The 19600-nt window shown below is 37.5% G+C and overlaps 1 protein-coding gene across 1 annotated transcript in view; it reads right to left on the bottom strand.

Annotated features, from left to right (window-relative positions):
* Nucleotides 1–19600, bottom strand: part of clcn7 (Cl-/H+ antiporter 7) — a 71064-nt gene that overhangs the window by 10207 nt on the left and 41257 nt on the right. The window contains exons 16-20 of the mRNA XM_043711567.2: nt 15601–15694; nt 12665–12834; nt 11294–11345; nt 8368–8495; nt 2371–2456 (exon numbers count right to left, since the gene is read on the bottom strand). Coding sequence (XP_043567502.2) covers nt 2371–2456; nt 8368–8495; nt 11294–11345; nt 12665–12834; nt 15601–15694 — 530 coding nt within the window. The remainder of the gene's footprint in view (nt 1–2370; nt 2457–8367; nt 8496–11293; nt 11346–12664; nt 12835–15600; nt 15695–19600) is intronic.

Below are 19600 nucleotides of genomic sequence, written 5' to 3'. Positions count from 1 at the left end.
GGAATTATAACAAATTTAACAGCATTACAGATTTAATCTTACATACTGGGATTAAAGTAAGTATTGCCTATAAGCAGACAGCAGTACTATAACTCTGGCAGACATATTACAACTGATACAAACATTGTAACCCAGGTGCTCAGTCATGCTGCTCTAAGTAATAATGAACTGCAGCCATATTGTGCAATGAAATCATGCTGCTCCTCTATTTCATGCATTGAGGTAGCCAATACATTTTGTATTTTAATGTGCATGTTATTTAGTTGAAGCAGTTTTAACAGAATTCATAAACACCAATTTTATTGTTGTATTTCCTAGGTTTTCCCTATAAGGAGTGGAAAGGTTTTTGTTTGAGTATTGCTGAAAATAAATTGTCAGAGCTTCTTGCCTTGTACTCGGGGCAATTTTATAGAAATAAAAAGTAAAATGAAACAATATTTATACTGTATGAAAGGAGAGTGTTGATTGGTTAGCAAGTGGACTCTGTTGAGAAAGGTTTGCAATATAGAATGAACCTATTTTTGATGACTGACAGTTAACTGCCAAGCTTTGTTTACTCTTTAAACAAAGCAGGTTAGAGTCCGATTGGTCAGGGTTGAATTTTTGTTTGGACACCCAGAAGTTATTTAACTAATGATATTTGTGATATGGAGATTTATTTCCATTGTGTTAAAAAATGCAAAATACAATTTTCATATACATTCAAACCTATTTGATGTTTACTTAACACCTATGATGACCCATGTTCAGTTTTGTAACTCCAAATTGAGACAATGGAAATCTTAACAGCGAAGAATCAGCCAAGCAATGAAAATTTGAAAAGCTCTTTAATAAGATATACTGTAAATTCATGAAGTCAAATGCATAAAAAAGTACATCTTATATTTGCTAAGTACATTATATTTGATGATATTGCAACACACCTCAAACAGCCAAAAATCAAGTATATTCTTCCACAAACCCTGATACCCAGCCCACATCAACAGAAAGCAAACGCCTACTAATCGGACATTTATAATGACAAAAAATAATGTGTAAAATACATCATGTACACACACACTAAACGGGAGTGTGGATTTAAAAATACTTACCATATATACTCGAGTAATAGTCAAAAGTTTTTTGACTATGTTTTCAAGTTAAATATATGGGGTCAACTATTACATGGATACTATTTTTGGAGGAACTTAAATTCATGCCCGTCAAAATTCATACCCTATCATTAGCAGAAGTTCAATTGATCTCTAAACGAATAAAGATTTTAAAAACTATAGGGCAATCCGTTGGCTCAGAGGTTAGCACTGCTGCCTCACAGCTCCAGGGTTGGATTCAATTCCAATCTGGGGCAACTGTCTGTGTGGAATTTGCACAATCTCCCCACATCTGCTCGAGTTTTCTCTGGGTGCTCCAGTTTTCTCCCACAATCTAAAGATGTTCAAGTCAGGTGAACTGGCCATGCTAAATTGCCCATAATGTTCAGGGATGTGTAGGTTAGTTACATTAGTCAGGGGTAAATATAGGATAATAGGGTACGGGTATGGGTCTGGGTGGGTTACTCTTTGGAGAATTGGTGTGGACTTGTTTGGCCAAAGGGCCTGTTTCCACACTGTAGGGTAAGAAAAAAAGACAAATTATGGTAATTCTGAAAACCCGGAGCGGTACACAACAGCCAGTGGACTAGAAGACTGGAAGCAGAACAACGGCAGACTGGAAAGTTGGAGCGGGATATGACAGCCGGCATATAAACATTGATCTGTTATCTGCAAGGAACTAGGGTCAACATTTACACAAGATATATGGAAATTACAGATTATTTGGCCAAAAATAGTGGGTGGACTTTTACATGAGATCGACTAATACTCGAGTATATATGGTATTATGTGTGTGAAACCTGTTAGATTTGCCAACAAAACTGCAAGTCAGTGCAGGAATGAATATGGAACAAACCCAGGTTTGCAGCAGCTATACGTTGGGGTCGGGAGAGCCAAATTAACAAAACCAAGCTTGACCACATGGTAGGTTCTTGAGATTACAAAACCACTCACAACAAACAAAGCGCATTTCTGTCTTTTCATAAATAAATTGAATTCTCAAAATCTGCACATCACAAATTGGTTGCTCTTGTCATTTCAATAACAGGAATTAAGGGGAAAAAAAAACTTTCTGAATATAGGAATTTCACATTACCCCACCTAATCCTTGTTTAGATTCATAGTGAACTGTGATGTAATCTGTGATGGGAAGAGAAACTGGGCTTGAAATGAAGAGCAGCAGGGATGTATCATTATGCAAACCATGATCAATTGATACATCTCTTAAATTTATGACAAATGAAGTATGAACTATGCCTGACATTATTATGGCTCTTACCGTGCAGTTAAAGCATGAGATTTTTCAGGAGGTTCCCAACCAAGGAACGGTACACTCTGCAGCTTAATGTGAATATCATACAGTCCCTAAAAGCAAAAACAATTTCCTATTAAAATTTAAGACTTTTGTACTCCTATATTCCACCCTATATTGATCTAGCTCAAATATTGATTAATCAACAATTAATGGAACATGTCACTGAAGGATACAGATCATTACACCCCTCTAGAGCTGACCCACAGATCCCAGCACATACTTCCAAATGGCAATCTTTTTAAGCCTTTAATCCCCAAGGCATTACAGAGAATGGATAAATGTGACTTCTATTGTGACTTCTATAAATGTGACTACTTTTTGTCATTTACATAACTGAATTGGATGCAAGCATAGGAGGTACAGTTAGCAAGTTTGCAGATGACACCAAAATTGGAGGTGTCGTGGACAGCAAAGAGGGCTACCTCAGGTTACAACAGGATCTGGACCACATGGGCCAATGGGCTGAGAAGTGGCAGATGGAGTTTAATTCAGATAAATGCAAGGTGCTGCATTTTGGGAAAGCAAATCTTAGCAGGACTTATACACTTAATGGTAAGGTCCTAGACAAAGAGACCTTGGAGTGCAGGTTCATAGCTCCTTGAAAGTGGAGTCGCAGGTAGATAGGATAGTGAAGGCGGCGTTTGGTATGCTTTCCTTTATTGGTCAGAGTATTGAGTACAGGAGTTGGGAGGTCATGTTGCGGCTGTACAGGACATTGGTTAGGCCACTGTTGGAATATTGCATACAATTCTGGTCTCCTTCCTATTGGAAAGATGTTGTGAAACTTGAAAGGGTTCAGAAAAGATTTACAAGGATGTTGCCAGGGTTGGAGGATCTGAGCTACAGGGAGAGGCTGAACAGGCTGGGGCTGTTTTCCCTGGAGCGTCAGAGGCTGAGGGGTGACCTTATAGAGGTTTACAAAATTATGAGGGGCATGGATAGGATAAATAGACAAAGTCATTTCTCTGGGGTCAGGGAGTCCAGAACTAGAGGGCATAGGTTTAGGGGAAAGATATAAAAGAGACCTAAGGAGCAACCTTTTCACGCAGAGGGTGGTACGTGTATGGAATGAGCTACCAGAGGAACATTTAAGAGACATTTGGGTGGGTATATGAATAGGAAGGGTTTGGAGGGATATGGGTCGGCTGCTGGCAGGTGGGACTAGATTGGGTTGGGATATCTGGTCAGCATGGACAGGTTGGACTGAAGGGTCTGTTTCCATGCTGTACATCTCTATGACTCTATGTTTGCTCAATCTTCCATTATTTTACTACTTTACTGCATCTTCACCAAATACCTTAGTAACTGAGAATAAAGTTCTTCAAATGTGTGTCTTAAAGTAGAAAAAATGAAAAATCTTTATTTAACAGCAGTAGACCCAAAGTCAATGGATTCAACAATAAATCAGCAATCAAACTTCCAAATAAAAATAGTTTAATAAAAACCTGAAAGAAAAGTCATCTATTTGGCCCTTTGATCCTGCTCCACTATTTAACATGAAATTGGCTGACTATTCAACTCAGCACCCTGTTCCCGATTTTTCTCCATAGCCTTTGATCCTTTTAGTCCCAATAACTAATCATTCTTGAAAACATTCAATAATTTGAAATGCAATGGAAGTGGCTGCGGTCAAAGTTCAATCATTGCTACAAACAGCAACAATGTACAATTTAACTCATTATAAAAGTTAAATGGAAAGTCATGGTGCAATTATTGGGAAACTGAAACAAGCTCATGATTCTAAGCCTTCAAGTCCTTGCTTCACACAAAAAAATTGTTTTAAAGATCTCCAAGTCTCTGACTGAATTCAAAGTTTATAAACTTCAGACCATTCAGATGTACTTACCCAAATAGTTACCCAAGAAAAGAAAAGATTGGACAGGAAAGTTCTGGTCTAACACCTGGATAACAGATCCCCAACTTTCCTCCTAACACTCTCATTAACCCACTTTTACTTCCCCACTGCCCCACAGGCCCCAAATATAAACACAATGTAGGAATATGATAGATCAGACTAAACGGAGAGTCTCATTATATTGGTATATTGGAAACAATCTTGCTTTATAAAGTTATAACGCATGTTTCTGACATGATAAAACTAACTACCAAACAACACTTAAAGTGCTTCAATGGTCATTTCGGCATTGGGACTACCCAAAGTACAGACACACTTGAGACAAATGCAAGTCAGTGTTTTTTCTGTGTTCTTTTGAAATAATTGAACAAAAATCTCCAATAAATGCTTTAAAAGCAGGCACAGAATGGCAACAGAATAATTTTATGATCCTGCTCTTTTTCAGTTGGTCACTCCCACAAGTGGTCTCAGTGTCTTAAGTTTTGCAGCATGCCTGTACAACCCAATATCCAACTAGGAGAGTTTTACCAATGGTGGCAATAAAATTCCTTCTGTGATCTGAAGGACTTTTAACAAATTACTTATTGGAATGCAAATGAAAAAACAATTGACAGGTTTTTGGAAATATTTTTGCCTTATTTACTCTCCTAAATGATAATCAGGTCAGAAATGCAGTCACTCCCTGATGATTGCAGTGCTTGGGGCTGTTGTGGTGCAATGATAGATCCACTACCTCTGGAGCATCTAGTATGGGGAGGGGGGAAAAGAGAGGTGGGGTTGATTAAAAAATGTCTGCAAAGTGTTCAGCACTATGTACAATCTCTCAGTACTAAAGGAGTCATAAGTGGCAACTAACATCTGTGCCACACATGCTATACATTTCCAACTAAAGCAATATTACCATCTCCCTTGATGTTCAATGGTCTTGATCTTACCTTTGCTAAATCCTGATCATCATCCTGGCAATTATCATCGACCAGCAATTAAAGCTGGACCAGCCATATAAACACTGCGGCTAGAAAAACAGCTACGTGGCTAGAGATGCTGCAGCAAGTAACTCATATCTCAACTCCTGAAGACTGTTTACTATGTACAAGGTACAAGTCAGGAACATGATGGATGTTCTCCATTTACTGGGATGAGTGCAATCCAATAATATTCATGAGCTTGACACCATCTAAGACATAGCAGCCTGTCTGAACCCCACCTTAAGCATTTACTCTGAACCAATGGACAAAGTAGTAGTGAGTATCATCTATTAAGATGCACTGCAAGGACTTGTCAAGGCTTCTTTGAAGTACCTTCCAAACTTGTGATCTCTTCCATCCAGAAAATCAAGGGTAGCAGACATATTGAAAAACTAAAACCTGCAAGATCCACAACTATAATCACGATTCTTGGATCATCTCGAGGTCAAAATCCAGAACCGTCTCCCCAAACAGTATTATGGTTGCACCTACACCATGTTGTTCTCAGCTCAATAGTAATTAGTGTTTGGCAATGAATGTTCACTTTATCAGTGATGCTTATATCCCAAGGACAAGTAGGAGCATTTCTATCAAAATTTCCTTAACATGTTTGAAGGAGTACATGTAACTAAGTATACTTGGTACCAATCTGGTAAATCTCTTCTGCAGTCGAAGTGTGCGTTTTTGTTTTTCTAAATCCCTTCTGTGGAAAATCGTTCAAAATTCTTACAGTATTACAGCAATGTACAACATTTACACATTGCAATCTTCAGGCATTGAATGGTAGTAATTTATCATACTGATCTTTACACATGAAAATTAGTATTAAATTGTTTGCTAGTATGGACTAGTCAAGCTAGCTTTAGCAGTCAGATGGATTGAATTAGTTGGCTTAAACATCTTGTTAAATTAAAGTAAAAATATTGCTTGCAAAATATCCAGTTGACGTTTTTTCAGTATTGAGTAAATCAGAAGTGATTACAACTAAAATAGCAATCATGTTTTGTTGTACCCATGAAAAAATTAAGATGACCTTGTAGAGGTTTATAAAATCATGGAGGGGTATAGAAAGAGTTAATAGTCAGTGTATTTTCTATAGGATGGGGAATTTCAAGCGTAGGGGACATATTTTAAAGGCGAGAGGAGAGGGGTTTTATAAAGACAAGGGGCATTTTTTTTAAAGACACAGAGGCTGGTTCACATGTAGAATTAACTTCTTGAGGAAGTGGTGGATGCGAGCACAATTACAAGGTTTAAAAGGCATTTTGATAAGTGCATGAATAGGAAAGGTTTGAAGGGATGTGAGCTAGGAGCAGGCAGGTGTGGCTAGTTTAGTTTGGGATCATGTTCGGCATTTGGATCGGAGGGTGTGCTTCCGTGCTGTATGACTCTATAAAATCCAACCGCTGACCAAGACATTGCTAAATGTGTTGTAATGATAAAGTGTACAGAAAGCTGAGCTAGGCGGCTGTAATTTATCAAACACAAAGACTAAGCTGTGAGTCCCATTAATAGGGAGAGATGAGTGTTATCAAAACATTCACCAATTTAAGATTTGTACGGCATTTCCAAATGTGGTATTGAATGACATGCACTTGTTAATACTGGGATCAGTACCGAATCCAAACTAATCCTTAAGTACAACTCAACACTAGACAGATTCAGTCAATAAAGGACTGATTGCTGTCAGATAAAGTTGCAAAACAGGAACGTTTTTCCATTGGTTTGTGTTTATAGTTTAAAAATAAATCACATTATGTTCATACCCCAATCCTTAAATGGTAAACACATTCCTCTGAAGCAGGATAAAAAAAGACTTCTTATTTATGGTCACATATACTTCATCACTATCTATTCAACCGGGTGAAAGTCAAAACCAGTTCTAATTTAGTCAGATTTTGAAGACATGGATTGTTTAATCACTCATTTTCCTCCATTAGGAGCATCATTTTGTCAGTAAGGAGAAAAAAAAAGTAACAAAGGAATAAATGATGGCTTAAACTGGATGATCTAAGAGCAAAGTTGGCAATATTATAGGATTGGAATGACACAAGTATAGTCAAAAGCAGGATACCATGGTCCCAGATTATAGAATCATACATTACAAAAGAGGCCCTTTGACCCATCAAGTTTTCGCTGAAAAAAGTACTCTAGATCTACATTGATCCCACTTTCTAACACTTTTGGCCCAGAGCCTTGAAAATTATGAATTTCTAGTGTTCACCCAAGTACCTTTTAACAGTTTGACGTTTCTGCCTCAGCAATCCTTCCAGACAATGCATTTCAGACCCCCATCACCCTCTGGGTGAAGAAAGATCATCAAATCTAAACCTTGCTGCCTTTCACATGAAATTACATCCCTTTGCTATTGACCCTTCAAAGCAGAACAGCTGCTTGCTATCCACTTTCTCCATGCTCCTAAATCAAATTCCCTCTCAGCTTCTCTTCGCGAAAGAAAATAACCCAAATTCATCCAGTCTCTCTTCATGGCTAAACTGCTCCATCCTAGGCAACATCCTGGTGAATCTCCTCTGCATTCCCCTGAATAAAATGACATCCTTCCATGACCAGAACTACACAGCTATTAGGCTGTGGCTTAACTGCAGACAGGAAAAGAAATGGAGTTAGCAGATCTTAGCTGTCAGAGCAAGATGAGATAATTTCCTTTTGTTCTTGGATTCACATTTTAGAGAAAATGGAAATGCAACAAACTATGTTGACAATTAAAGCAGCAATCGAATGCTTTTAATGTAATAAAATGGCCCAAGATGCTCAATAGGACCATCACAAAGCAAAGAATGACAGAGATACAGATGAGATATTTGGACAGATGACTAAAAGCTTGGCCAAACAGCCATGTTAAAAGAAAGAAAGTGAAGTAGAGCTAGGAAGAGGCATGGAAGGAATTTATTAACAAAAGTGACAATTTTGAAATCAAAACGTTGCTTGATTAACAGCCAGTGTAGCTACTAACAGGGATGATAGTGGAACAGGACTTGTCCAAAGCAGAGTTAATTATTATTATGTTTTTTTCCCACAAAGGTAATTTTTCTATACAAACCAAAAGATCAATTTAAGAATTTTCATAAAATGGTTGCATTATCAATATTAAATATTTGAAATAAGTAAAACAGGTACCTCAATGCAAAAGTCCCCAACTATTTTGGCAGTCATCAGCACCACCATGACGGGAAGACCATATGTCACATTTCCAGTTGCCTCCACAATGACGACTGTCAGGCTCAGTGTCATTCGTACAATGCCTCCTGCCAATGAAAAGTGATAAAAGGGATAGACCATAAGCTCAGTTACACAGGATAAAATGACAGTCAATAGGCATTTGCATACATAAGTAATCTTACTTGGCTAACTCTCTCATAAGGTCAGTGACATACTGTAAATTTAGATTTTTCAAAAACATAGTAGTCAATATGTTTTGTGAAACATATATCACAAGATCCAAGTTAATCATAATGAAAGAAACCTCTGCAGAGTTAGAAAGGTTTAAATAATAACTATTTCCTTTCTCCCCTTTCCTAAATAATCAGGAGTCTGATCAGGTCCTACAACAATGCTAGGTCCTCCCATATTAAATGTTTACTCTAACAAGGGCAACTATAGAAAATGGCAACAATTGTTATATAGAAAAGTGACAGCTGGGAAATGAACTCCATTTTACTGAAGACCAAAGTTTTATAATTGAGTACTACCCTGATTAAGTGCATATGATGAACACTGGCTCAGCCATAAAATTCCTGGACAACATTATCTGCAAAGTGCAGACACGAAGAGTGCTTCTGAATGGAAGCTTACTGATTAGAGGAAAACTAATAGCATACGCTGTTGTTAAATTTAACTACCATCAACTCAAAAAGTGATATATATTTCAGCTACAGGAAAATTTCATTTTCATAAAATGTCACAAAATAAAAGACCAGCGAACTCCAAGATTTTAGATCCATTTGTAAGAATATTCTGGAGAAAGTCAAACAGACATTTATATGCAAATCACTGGAGTGAGTGATAAGGGTTAGTCAATTTAAAAAACATGAAAAGAAACCAAACACGAGGGCTGTTTTTGAGAAGAATGGAATTGAAAAGCTAGGAATTAATGTTAAACATATATAGAATCTTTATTAAAATACACTGAGTGTACTGAGCTGTTCTGATCTCCACATTCTAAAATTTGAGAAAGAATGAAGAGTGTACAAAAAGAAAAGCCAGAATAAACAAGAATTGAGAGTTTATAACCATCATGAAAATTCAAACAGGACAAGCTCTTCTTGATAGAAAAAATACAGAGAGGCAACTTGATTAAGAAAGAGATCGATTGGTGATGACTTTGCTCTCCTGACCTACAGTCAGTCAGATCTACAACATATACCAAAACATTTCTTTCCCCAAGGTGACATAGCACTTGAGGCTAAAAATCAGTTTATGAAAAAATGAAGTCCTGCATCAGCCTGCACTCCAAGCAGAAGAAAGCATTACCATCAAGGGAACCAAGCTGAATGCCATCAACTGTATCTATTTGGAAAGCATCATCTCATTTGATGCCACTATAAGACAAAGAAATGGACAATAGCTTTCTAAAGTAAACAGCAATTTCAGCAAGCTTACAAATGAATTTAAAACAACTAGTCTTAGAGCACAGATGAAACTCCAAGTATAAAAGGCCATAGACTTCAACACTCTCCTTTGTGGCATTGAATCATTGGTTCTTTTCCCACATACATCTACAAGAGTACTTCTACCAGTGCTGCCTCCACAACATCACTGAAATATTGCAAGATGTAACTATTTCTTTCAGCCAACATCTCCAGCATGGAGGACATTCTCCTACAAAGCCTATTGCTTTGGATAGGTCATGTTGCAGGACATCCCCTGTCTAAGATTGCGTTGAAGAGAGAGCTGACCATTAGTAAAGAAAAGAGAGGACTTTGTGCAAACATTTCAACAACTGCCTAAAGTCATGTCTGTGCACTACATCAGCTATTGCCAGTGGGAAGTGCAGACCATAAATAGTGATGTTTGGAGACGTTACATCAGGAGTGCTACAGAGATCTTTCAGGCTGAGTGAAGAGCCAGCATATTAGAAAAAAAATCCAAATCCAAAATGTTTCCAAATGTAACTGCACCTTCAATTACACCCACTGTCAGAGAATCTGCTGATCACGGATGGAGAGGACTAGAAATCAGCAACCACTCAATACAATCTTTATTCATTAAAAAATGTCATGAGAGAAGATAGGGTAACCAAGGAACAAATGTTTTCACTGTGCACAAAGTAAGAACTAAGAACTACAAATACAAGATTGCCATAAATAAAAACAGTAGGAATTGAGGAAAAATGTATTTATGAGGAAGCAGTTAGAATGTGGAATTCAATACCACAAAAACAAACTGAAGAAAAAACAAAGCAGCTGAATAAACCAGAGGGAGAGAAAAATAGAAGGCAATGTGAATAGGATTACATGTTACTGGGTGGGAGAAGTTTAAACATAAATAGGATTAAGAGTAGGCCATTAAATAGAGATCATGGTTGACCTAATGTAACCTCAACCTCACTTTCGCATTGCCCATTACCCTCTATACCCCAAGGTGAATAAACACGGACACAAACCCATTTCCTCACCTCTCCTTTTATTGTATTACCAGCATGAACCTATTGGGCTAACAAGTTTTTTTTTGTATTACATAAGATAAATATTATTCATAAAACATTGAATCATTTGTTAACTTTTACACTAAGGTTTTTATTCAAGGATACATAGGCAACAAAGCATTAAAATTAGTCCATCCATCTAGTACAGACAGTAGGCTTACTTTATAGCAGCAGATTTTACAAAGTAGTGCACTTTAAAGCAAAATTCTCCACAATTCAATTGTTGCCAACATTCCTACACAGATCACAGCAAGAGATTTTTTTTAAATTGCAGGACTGTTTTAGAAATTACATTTCTGCTGTGGAAGTAAAACAGGAAATTATCCAATATCCTGAGACAGTTAATCTGGAATTCCTAACTTTCCAGCACATAGGTCACTGGTCATGTACCATACTTACCGAGCTGAGCAGCTGCTCCCATTAGAGCATATTTCCCTGGGTCAGCCCAAGTCTGTTGATTGCAACAGAGAGTAAACCAATTAAGTGAAGGACAAAAAGCCTTAGAGAATTTTTTTTAACATGAACTGCAGCTAGTTATAATAATAAGACTTAATGTTATAAATTGAAAATAAGTACAAACAAAAAGTCAAAAAGGAAATATTGTATTTCAAAAATTCTCATTTTCTCTCTGCTCCACTTCAAAAATGCTTGCTGGGATAGGATTCCCCAGGTATCCATCTGTATTTTGCCTGAATGGACATTTTCAAAACTGAAGGCAAACTATTTTAACAATGGTGCATATGTTTACATAAGAGTAGGAAAGGAGTAACGCCTTGCTCACCTGAATTCCCACACAGGTGCATCTGTTGTGAAGTATTCCCAACTTCATCTGTCCAAATCTGCTGTTAATTTAAAGCACCCTACCACTAAAATTGGTTAACTCAACAATATCCATGAGTGAATGAATCTGGGAACTTCAAAGGCTCATATGACTCATTTATGTTTGTCCATTTAGGAAGTAGCAACAACGATACATAGCATTAACTAAGACAATAAAAAGCAACCTGTACAAAATATAATTTTCAAAAACTCCAGTTACATTAAATAAATTAACTTGCCAATGATCTTTGCAATCCCTCCCTCTGATAAAATAACTTCAATTTTCCCTTGCATTCAAAGACCAGCTTTACATCAACTAACATATTTTCCTCAAAGATAAGGGCGCACTAGATTTCTGCACAAACTATTACCAACAATGAATGCTGATGATACATACTGGAGCTGTGTCAGATGTGTTTGGTTAGATGAAGTCTTGCAATGAAGTAACGATTGAGGAATTTCTCATTATTTTTCCCAACATTTTAATGTCATTAATTTGAAAACATTCTGCCACCACTAGTTAGGAGTTCCATGTCAGCTCCTTCCATCCTCTAACTTAATCTGAAGAGTTTCTTCTGCTGCCAGGATACTGAGAGATGAAGCCTCTCTAGTGATTAAGTAAGTCTAGTCACTCTAGATTCTGCCATGTTGGGTTAAATTAAATCTAGCCCAATGTATAACCCTAACAATGTCATATTCGACTCATAGTTCTTGCTGTCCATTTGGCTATCTTTCACCAGATACCTAGATTACAAATTCATGAAATAAGCAAGAAGTACTTACTATTAAAAAGAGAATGGAATGGAGTATTAAAACATTTTACGAAGTTAAATGCATACTAACAAATTCAAAATTATCACTTTTTAAAAGTTACGCAATGCTTCAAAAGCATCCAAAACCTCCTTGTAGTACTCTAACTGTTGCTCAAGTGTATGAAAAATTGAAACTCACAGAAACTGCCGAAACATTGGAAAGAAATATTCCAAACAATCTTCCCCATGCAGCACCAATCAGTAAAGATGGAATGAAAATTCCACTGGATACTGCTAAACCATATGTCCAACAGGCAAGGAAAAAGTAACTTAAAGTGAACAAGCCCAGAGTCAGAGGATTGTATGAACCTGTAAAAAAAATAGATCCAAGTGATCAGTAAATACCGTTCTTGATCATCATCAAATCACATTTACTTTCCTATTCAGTTTTACTTTAACTTTTAATTTGCCTCTTTGAATATCAACAGAATTGCCCCTCACGCACAGAAATGGAGTTAATAATTTTATCAACGCTTATTGAAAATATAGTGATCAAAAACCAAAGCAACTACAAACAACAAACTAATAACCTATTTTGAGCGATAAATTGGGGAAAGAAGCAATTGAGATTCTCCCAAGATGAGAAAACTACAGCTTATGACCCGACAGTGGGTGGCACGGCAGCTCAGTGGTTAGCACTGCTGCCTTGCAGCGCCAGGGACCAGAGTTCAATTCCAACCTCGGGCGACTGTCTGTGTAGAGTTTGCACATTCTCCCCATGTCGGTGAGAGTTTCCTCCAGGTGCTCCAGTTTCTTGCCACAATCCAAAGATGTGCATGTCAGGTAAATTGGACATGCTAAATTGCCTATAGTGCTGGTGCATTAGTCAGGGGTAAACATAGGGTAAGGGAATAGGTCTGGGTGGGGTTACTCTTCAGAGGGTCGGTGTGCACTTGTTGGGCTGAAGGACCTGTTTCCATACTGTAGGGAATCTAATCTGATCTAATATGCGGGAGGGGTAAAGAGAGAGAGGGTAAGCAAGCCAATGAAAACAATAACTAGGGGGAGAAAATGGGTAGTTGAAAGTCTGTGTTATTCCATAACTAACCTGGTTACCCAATGGTAATTGGTTACCCAATGGTAACCATGCTGAGAGTTTGTTTTTGAAAGCTGAAGATCAAATTCTGTCCTTGAATCTTTCAGCCATCTAGTCGCTATGCTCAAAAGCATATCTGCCTCTCCTTCAAGATCTTCCTCATGGCCCATCTCTTTTTTGGTCACTTTCTGATGTCTGTTTATATTGCTCAATACTCTATTATTAGACCTTTGGATATTTTTCTATATTAAAAGGCTCAAAATAATATTGAGATAATTACACCACCATCCCCTCACCTCCATCCAGGGCTCCAAACAGTCCTTTGAGGTGAGACAGAGGTTCACCTGCCTCTCTTCTAACCTAGTTTACTGCATCAGGTGCTCCCAATGTGGTCTTCTCTACATCAAGGAGACCAAACATAAACTTAGGAAACAGTTTGCTGAGCATCTCAGGCAGGCCTGCAGGGCCGACCGGACCTCCCAGTCACCGCCCATTTTAATTCCCCTTCCCACTCCCTTTCCAACATGACCATTCTTGGCCTCTACCATTGCCACAACAAACCAAAACTGCAAATTGAAGGACCAACACCTCATCTTCCACCTGGGCAGCCCACAGCGCGGAGGACTCAACACTTAGTTCTCCAATTTCAAATAACCTCCCTCCCCCTCCCTTCCACCTACCAGATCCATTCCTCCCATTTACCAACCAGGTCATATGCTCTGCCTGTCTTACCTATTCCCCACCTTACCACCCTGCTCCCACCACACCCTTTATCTGCAGCTCCTCTGACACCCACCCCCAATTCTGAAGAAGGGTTACACCTGAATGCCAACTTCTCCACCTCCTGATGCTGCCTGGCTTGCTGTGTTTTTCCAGCCTCCTGCTTGTCTACCCTCAATATGAATATTAGCTGCATTGTAGATTAGTCTCAAGGTCCAAGTTGGACATTTTAAAATTGGTGTATTTTATAATCATGAAAATAACAAACTTGTATTGCTGTAGTAGCTTCAGATACACAGTACTGTTCAAATGCGATTGGTAGATACAAGCATTCGTTGCTCAGAAATGAATCTTTACCATATAGAAGAACTCCAATTAGATTCATTTTTTCCTCAAACTATTCATAGATTTTATTACATGTGTCAAGCTGGCCTCCTGGCCCAGAGGTAGGGAAACAAACTAGAACAGGTGAAGCATATGGAAAATATCATGCGAGGACAAACTCAGGACAGCATTTTGAAGACAGTTAATGCCCATTTTTATATGTTTTAGCACATGAATAAGGCTTACTGTTGTGACCAAGATGGGAGGAGTGCACTTTCCCCACTCCCACTGTTCCATGGATCACAACATAAAATTGAAAACTTGGTTCTCAATACAGCCAATCTTATCTTTGCAGATGCAGTCACTCAGAAAATGACAAACGCTGAGAGGCTTCTCACTTGAAAAGTAGCTGAGCCAAGGATCCAGGTACAACACTAGGCCGACATGTTTTTTTTTCCAGAACAGGAGAACTGAGCTGGGGAAGTTTCTTTCTATCAGCAGGCTTCTCCTTAGCTACTCGCAACAATATCCAAAATGAAAGCTGGAACCTGACAGTGGTATGTTCAAGCAGGTGGTTTCCAGTAACCAAGCAATTATCACACGATGTGTGACTACTAAGACATATCTTGTTTTAAATAATGTTCCAATATCCTTTCAATCACCTCTTAAACATTCAGGTATCCCTAGACATTCAAATCAAATTCTCAAAAATTATGAAAAACGAAGCCTTCTCAACAGTAATAGTTATTTTACAATCTATATAATTCAATGGATTAAAAGCTTTAAGAAAATGTGTAGAATTTGCAACCTGAAGTGACAAAATGATTTTTTAAATAACAAAATCTATGAAGCAGGAAAACATTTCAGAAGTGTCAGTTTAATGAAGAAGCCAACATCGTTATGTCATTAATTCATGAACATTCTTGAACAACACAAATGCAACAAAATGCTATTTCAAAAGGTGGGCTGTATTGCCAAATTTCTCTAACACTGACCTGGGGAATCGTGAAACAGACTTTGAACACTCCTTTCAGGAGTGTTAAAGAAAGCGGTGGCCATCGCATTGTATTCTCCATCTGGACAAAATAACTGAAATTACAAAAGTTGTCATTAAGATAAATGTTTCAAATGAAAACAAGAGAGCAACTGAAACATTGGATGATTGTAATATGTGCATAGCTGTTTACATTGTCAGATAAATAAGTCTGAGGTATAGTTTAACCACCTAAATACCTTCAAAGCAAAGACCTTCTTTCAACAGAAGATTCCAATATTCAGTTTCTTAAACAGTTTCCATTTGCGAGTAGCATCATGAACAAAACACCGATTAAACAGTTAATGACCACTCAGAGTAGCTAAATATTTATTGGAAACTTTTTGGAATGTACTTTGACATGAAAACATTTTTCTGGGTAGACAGATACCCAGCATCCCTGTTCCAATGATACAATATTATACTGTATAACAGTTTGAAGCTTTTCATGGTAAGTGAATGTCACTGGCTACATCAGCATTTTTTGCTTATGCTGAATTGCCCTGAGAAGGTGGGACTAACCTGCCTTTTCAAACCACGCAGTACTAAGGCCATGACAATAAACTGCAGGATCAGAACAGACTATTTAGTCCACTGAGTCTGCTCTGCCATTCAATGAGATTGTGGCTGATCTGATCAACCTCCAGTCTCCTTTCCTGCATTTTCTCCCATAGTCCTTGATTCCTCCTTGATCTCAGATTTAAATGACTAGTCCTTACTGTGAGATGATGCCCTCTGGTCTCAGACTCCCACAAGGAGAAACAACATCTAAATATGTACTGACAAGAACATCTCAATACCTACTCAAAGAATCTAATGTGTTTGGCACAAAGCCATATTGAGGTCAGAAACTAACTGATCCTGATAGCCAATATTATTCAATAATAATGTTTATTGAATAATTTGTCAATTAACATAGTTAAGCAAAAAATTATTGTTTAAAAATTTGAATTAAACATCTTTGGCTTGATTTGTTACAACTTACTTCTAATTCAAAGAAATTCAGAGGGTTTTAAACAGAATGGCGGTGAGTATTTTACATTAGGGGAGACTTGGAGAGAAAGTACAAGACAATAGTAGAGGTACGATATATTGAAAACTACAACATAAAAAAAGGACCAGAAGTTACAAGTGTAAAATTGCACTAGCAAATCTTGTTAAAGTCAGGAAAATTGTTGATAAGACACGATTAAATGTTCTTTATCTGAATGTACTCAGCATTCGTAATAAAAGTAGATGATTTCATAATGCAGTAGAAGTAAATTACCTTGATTTAATAGCGATTACAGAGATAGTTGCAAAGCAGCCATGACTGGACCTGTACATTCAAATAGTGTACAATTGGAAGGATAGGAAGAAATGAGAGGGTAGTAACATAGCTCTGTCAGTCAATAAAGAATGTGATCAGTATAATAGTGAGAAATTCTTGCTTTGGAACTTCAAGATGTACAACTTGTTGGAAATAAATAGTGAAGAGAAAAGTCTATGGTGGGAGTAGCTTAAAGGCTCTTTGACAATAGCTATATGACAGGAAAGAGTAGAAATCAGGAAACAATGTGGGCTTGCAAGAACAGGATTGCAACATTAGTGGGCAATTTTAACCTTCATCTAGATCGGATGATTCTAATTGATAATGGTAGCCTAGAGTACGTGCTCAGAGAGAATTTGGATAGTTTAAAGGAACATCATGTGCTGGAACCAATGCAGAGCCAGCATTTAGACCTCAAAAGTATAATGAGGCAGGATTCTTTAAAGGCCTCACAAGTAAAGAATCCTTTTGGTAAGAGCGTTCATAATTTGATAGAATTTCATATTCAGTTTGAGGGCAAAGTGTGGATCTGAAGCTTGAGATCTAATATTAAATAATAGCAATTTGCACAGTGCAAAGGACAGTGTTGGCCTAAGTGAAACAGGAAGAGAAAAAGGTTTAGATATTGGAGAACTATTGATAGACTTGAGAGATATTTCACAACTCGCAACAAAAGGTATGACCTATTGAGAATGAAAGAGCTTACGAGAAGGGTGCACTGCCTATCAATAAAATTGGATTTCTAAGAATATTTGAAAGAAGAGATGTCCAATGCTGCAAAGATTTATGGTATGTTAAAGGATTGGAAAAATGTTAGGAACCAGCAAAGAACGATTGAAAGAGGGAGAAATTGCTAGGAAAACTAGGAAGTAATATTAGAAACAGAAAAGTAAAATCTTCTACAAGTCTATAAAAAAGGAAGAGTCGCTAAAGCATACTTTTGACACTTAGATACAGTGGCTAGGGAATTAATAGTGGGAAACAAGGAAACAGCAGAGACTTTGAACAAGTATTTTGAATGCATCTTCACACGCGAAGCCACTAGAGGTATTAGCTTCTGATTATTTTCTAAAGGGATTTTTTTTCTAAATCATTAAATCAATGAAAATAAAGACTGACAAGTCCAGTAAAATGACAGCCTGCATTCTAGAGTCTTAAAAGAAGTGGCTACAGAGATAGTAGATGTATTCATTCCAGAATCTAGAGAATTTTGAAAGATCGCAAAGACCACAGCGGATTGGGAAACCACAGCGTAGCACCACTCAAGAAAGGAGAGAGACAAGCCATCCAGCCTAACATTGGGAAATGTTAGAATTTACAATATTAAAGAATTAAGTGCAGGAATTAGTTGGGGAAGGTATGGCCAAGTGGCATTATCACTGGACTGTTAAATTCAGAGACCTCGATAATGTTCTGGGTATCCGGGTTCGAACCCCTGCACTGCAGATGGTGGAATTTGAACTCAATAAGGAATTCAATAGGAGTTAAGAGTCATATGATGACCATGAATCCAATACCAACTGTCAGGAAAAACCCATCTGGTTTCCTTCATTAAACTCCTTTAGGGAAGGAAACTACCATCCTGACCTGGTCTGGCCTACATGTGACTCCAGACACATAGCAATGTGGCTGACTCTTAACTGCCCTCTGGGCAATTAGGCATTGGCAATAAATGCTGCCTAACCAGTGATACCCTCATCCCATGAATGAATAAAGATTTAAAAAATTTAGGAAAAAAAAATCACAAAAGAAGAATCAACATGGTTTTATGAAAGGAAATCACATTTGACAAATTTGAGAATGTATCAATGAGGGTGGATAAACAGGAAAACAATAAATCTAACATATTTGGATTTCCAAAAGAATGATTCAATAAGACTGCAAATAAAATATGAGTTAAGAGTTCATAGTGTTGAAGGTGACATGCTAGCACGGACAGAGTATTAGCTATCCAGCAAAAAACAGTTGGGATAAATGGATCATTTTTAGTTTGGTTAAGTATAATGACTGGAGTGCCACAAGGAGCAGTACTGGGATTCAATTACTGACAACCTCTATTAATGACTTGGGTGATATGATCCTACACGATTAAAATATCTCCGATACAGAAGCTAATTAAGTACTCCAAATGCCACTAACCAAAATCAGTTAACTCAGCACAAAATGCATGCAACATAAACAGAACGATTGGGACAGATATTTTGCTGCTTTAGTTTGTGCAGCAAAATGTGAAAAGATTTGCAGAAATCACAGTTTTACATTCCTTTTGTATTATCATTTACATTCATTGTTTTCTGTCTAAACAGTGCAACATTTTTGCAACAGCAGACACAGGTTACAGAAAAAAAATACGATTCTCAAGCGTAAATTGCAAAATTGTATGCTGGTTTACTAAAGGTTTCACAGGAACATATCCAAACTACTATTGGTAAAATTAAAATTAGCATCGGTAATTGAGATAATCAAGTCATTTAGAATAGACTGCTGAATTCAAGATATTAACAAATGTCTAAAGCTGAATTATGACTGCAAGTTTGTTTTCTTGCTCCTGGTCAATATTCTCCCTTCCACTGCTATTTAAAGCACTGGGTATGGGTACACATATACTGGTCATCTTTCAACGCCTTAAGGAGCTATCTTTCGTAGGAAAGCC

Source organism: Chiloscyllium plagiosum, unplaced genomic scaffold, assembly GCF_037043375.1.
Source record: "Chiloscyllium plagiosum isolate Xiang-an unplaced genomic scaffold, Cpla_swu_hap1 HiC_scaffold_20, whole genome shotgun sequence".
In the NCBI taxonomy this organism is placed as follows: Eukaryota; Metazoa; Chordata; class Chondrichthyes; order Orectolobiformes; family Hemiscylliidae; genus Chiloscyllium; species Chiloscyllium plagiosum.
Note: the sequence above shows the minus strand (reverse complement) of the source record. Positions and strands in the feature narration are given on the sequence as shown.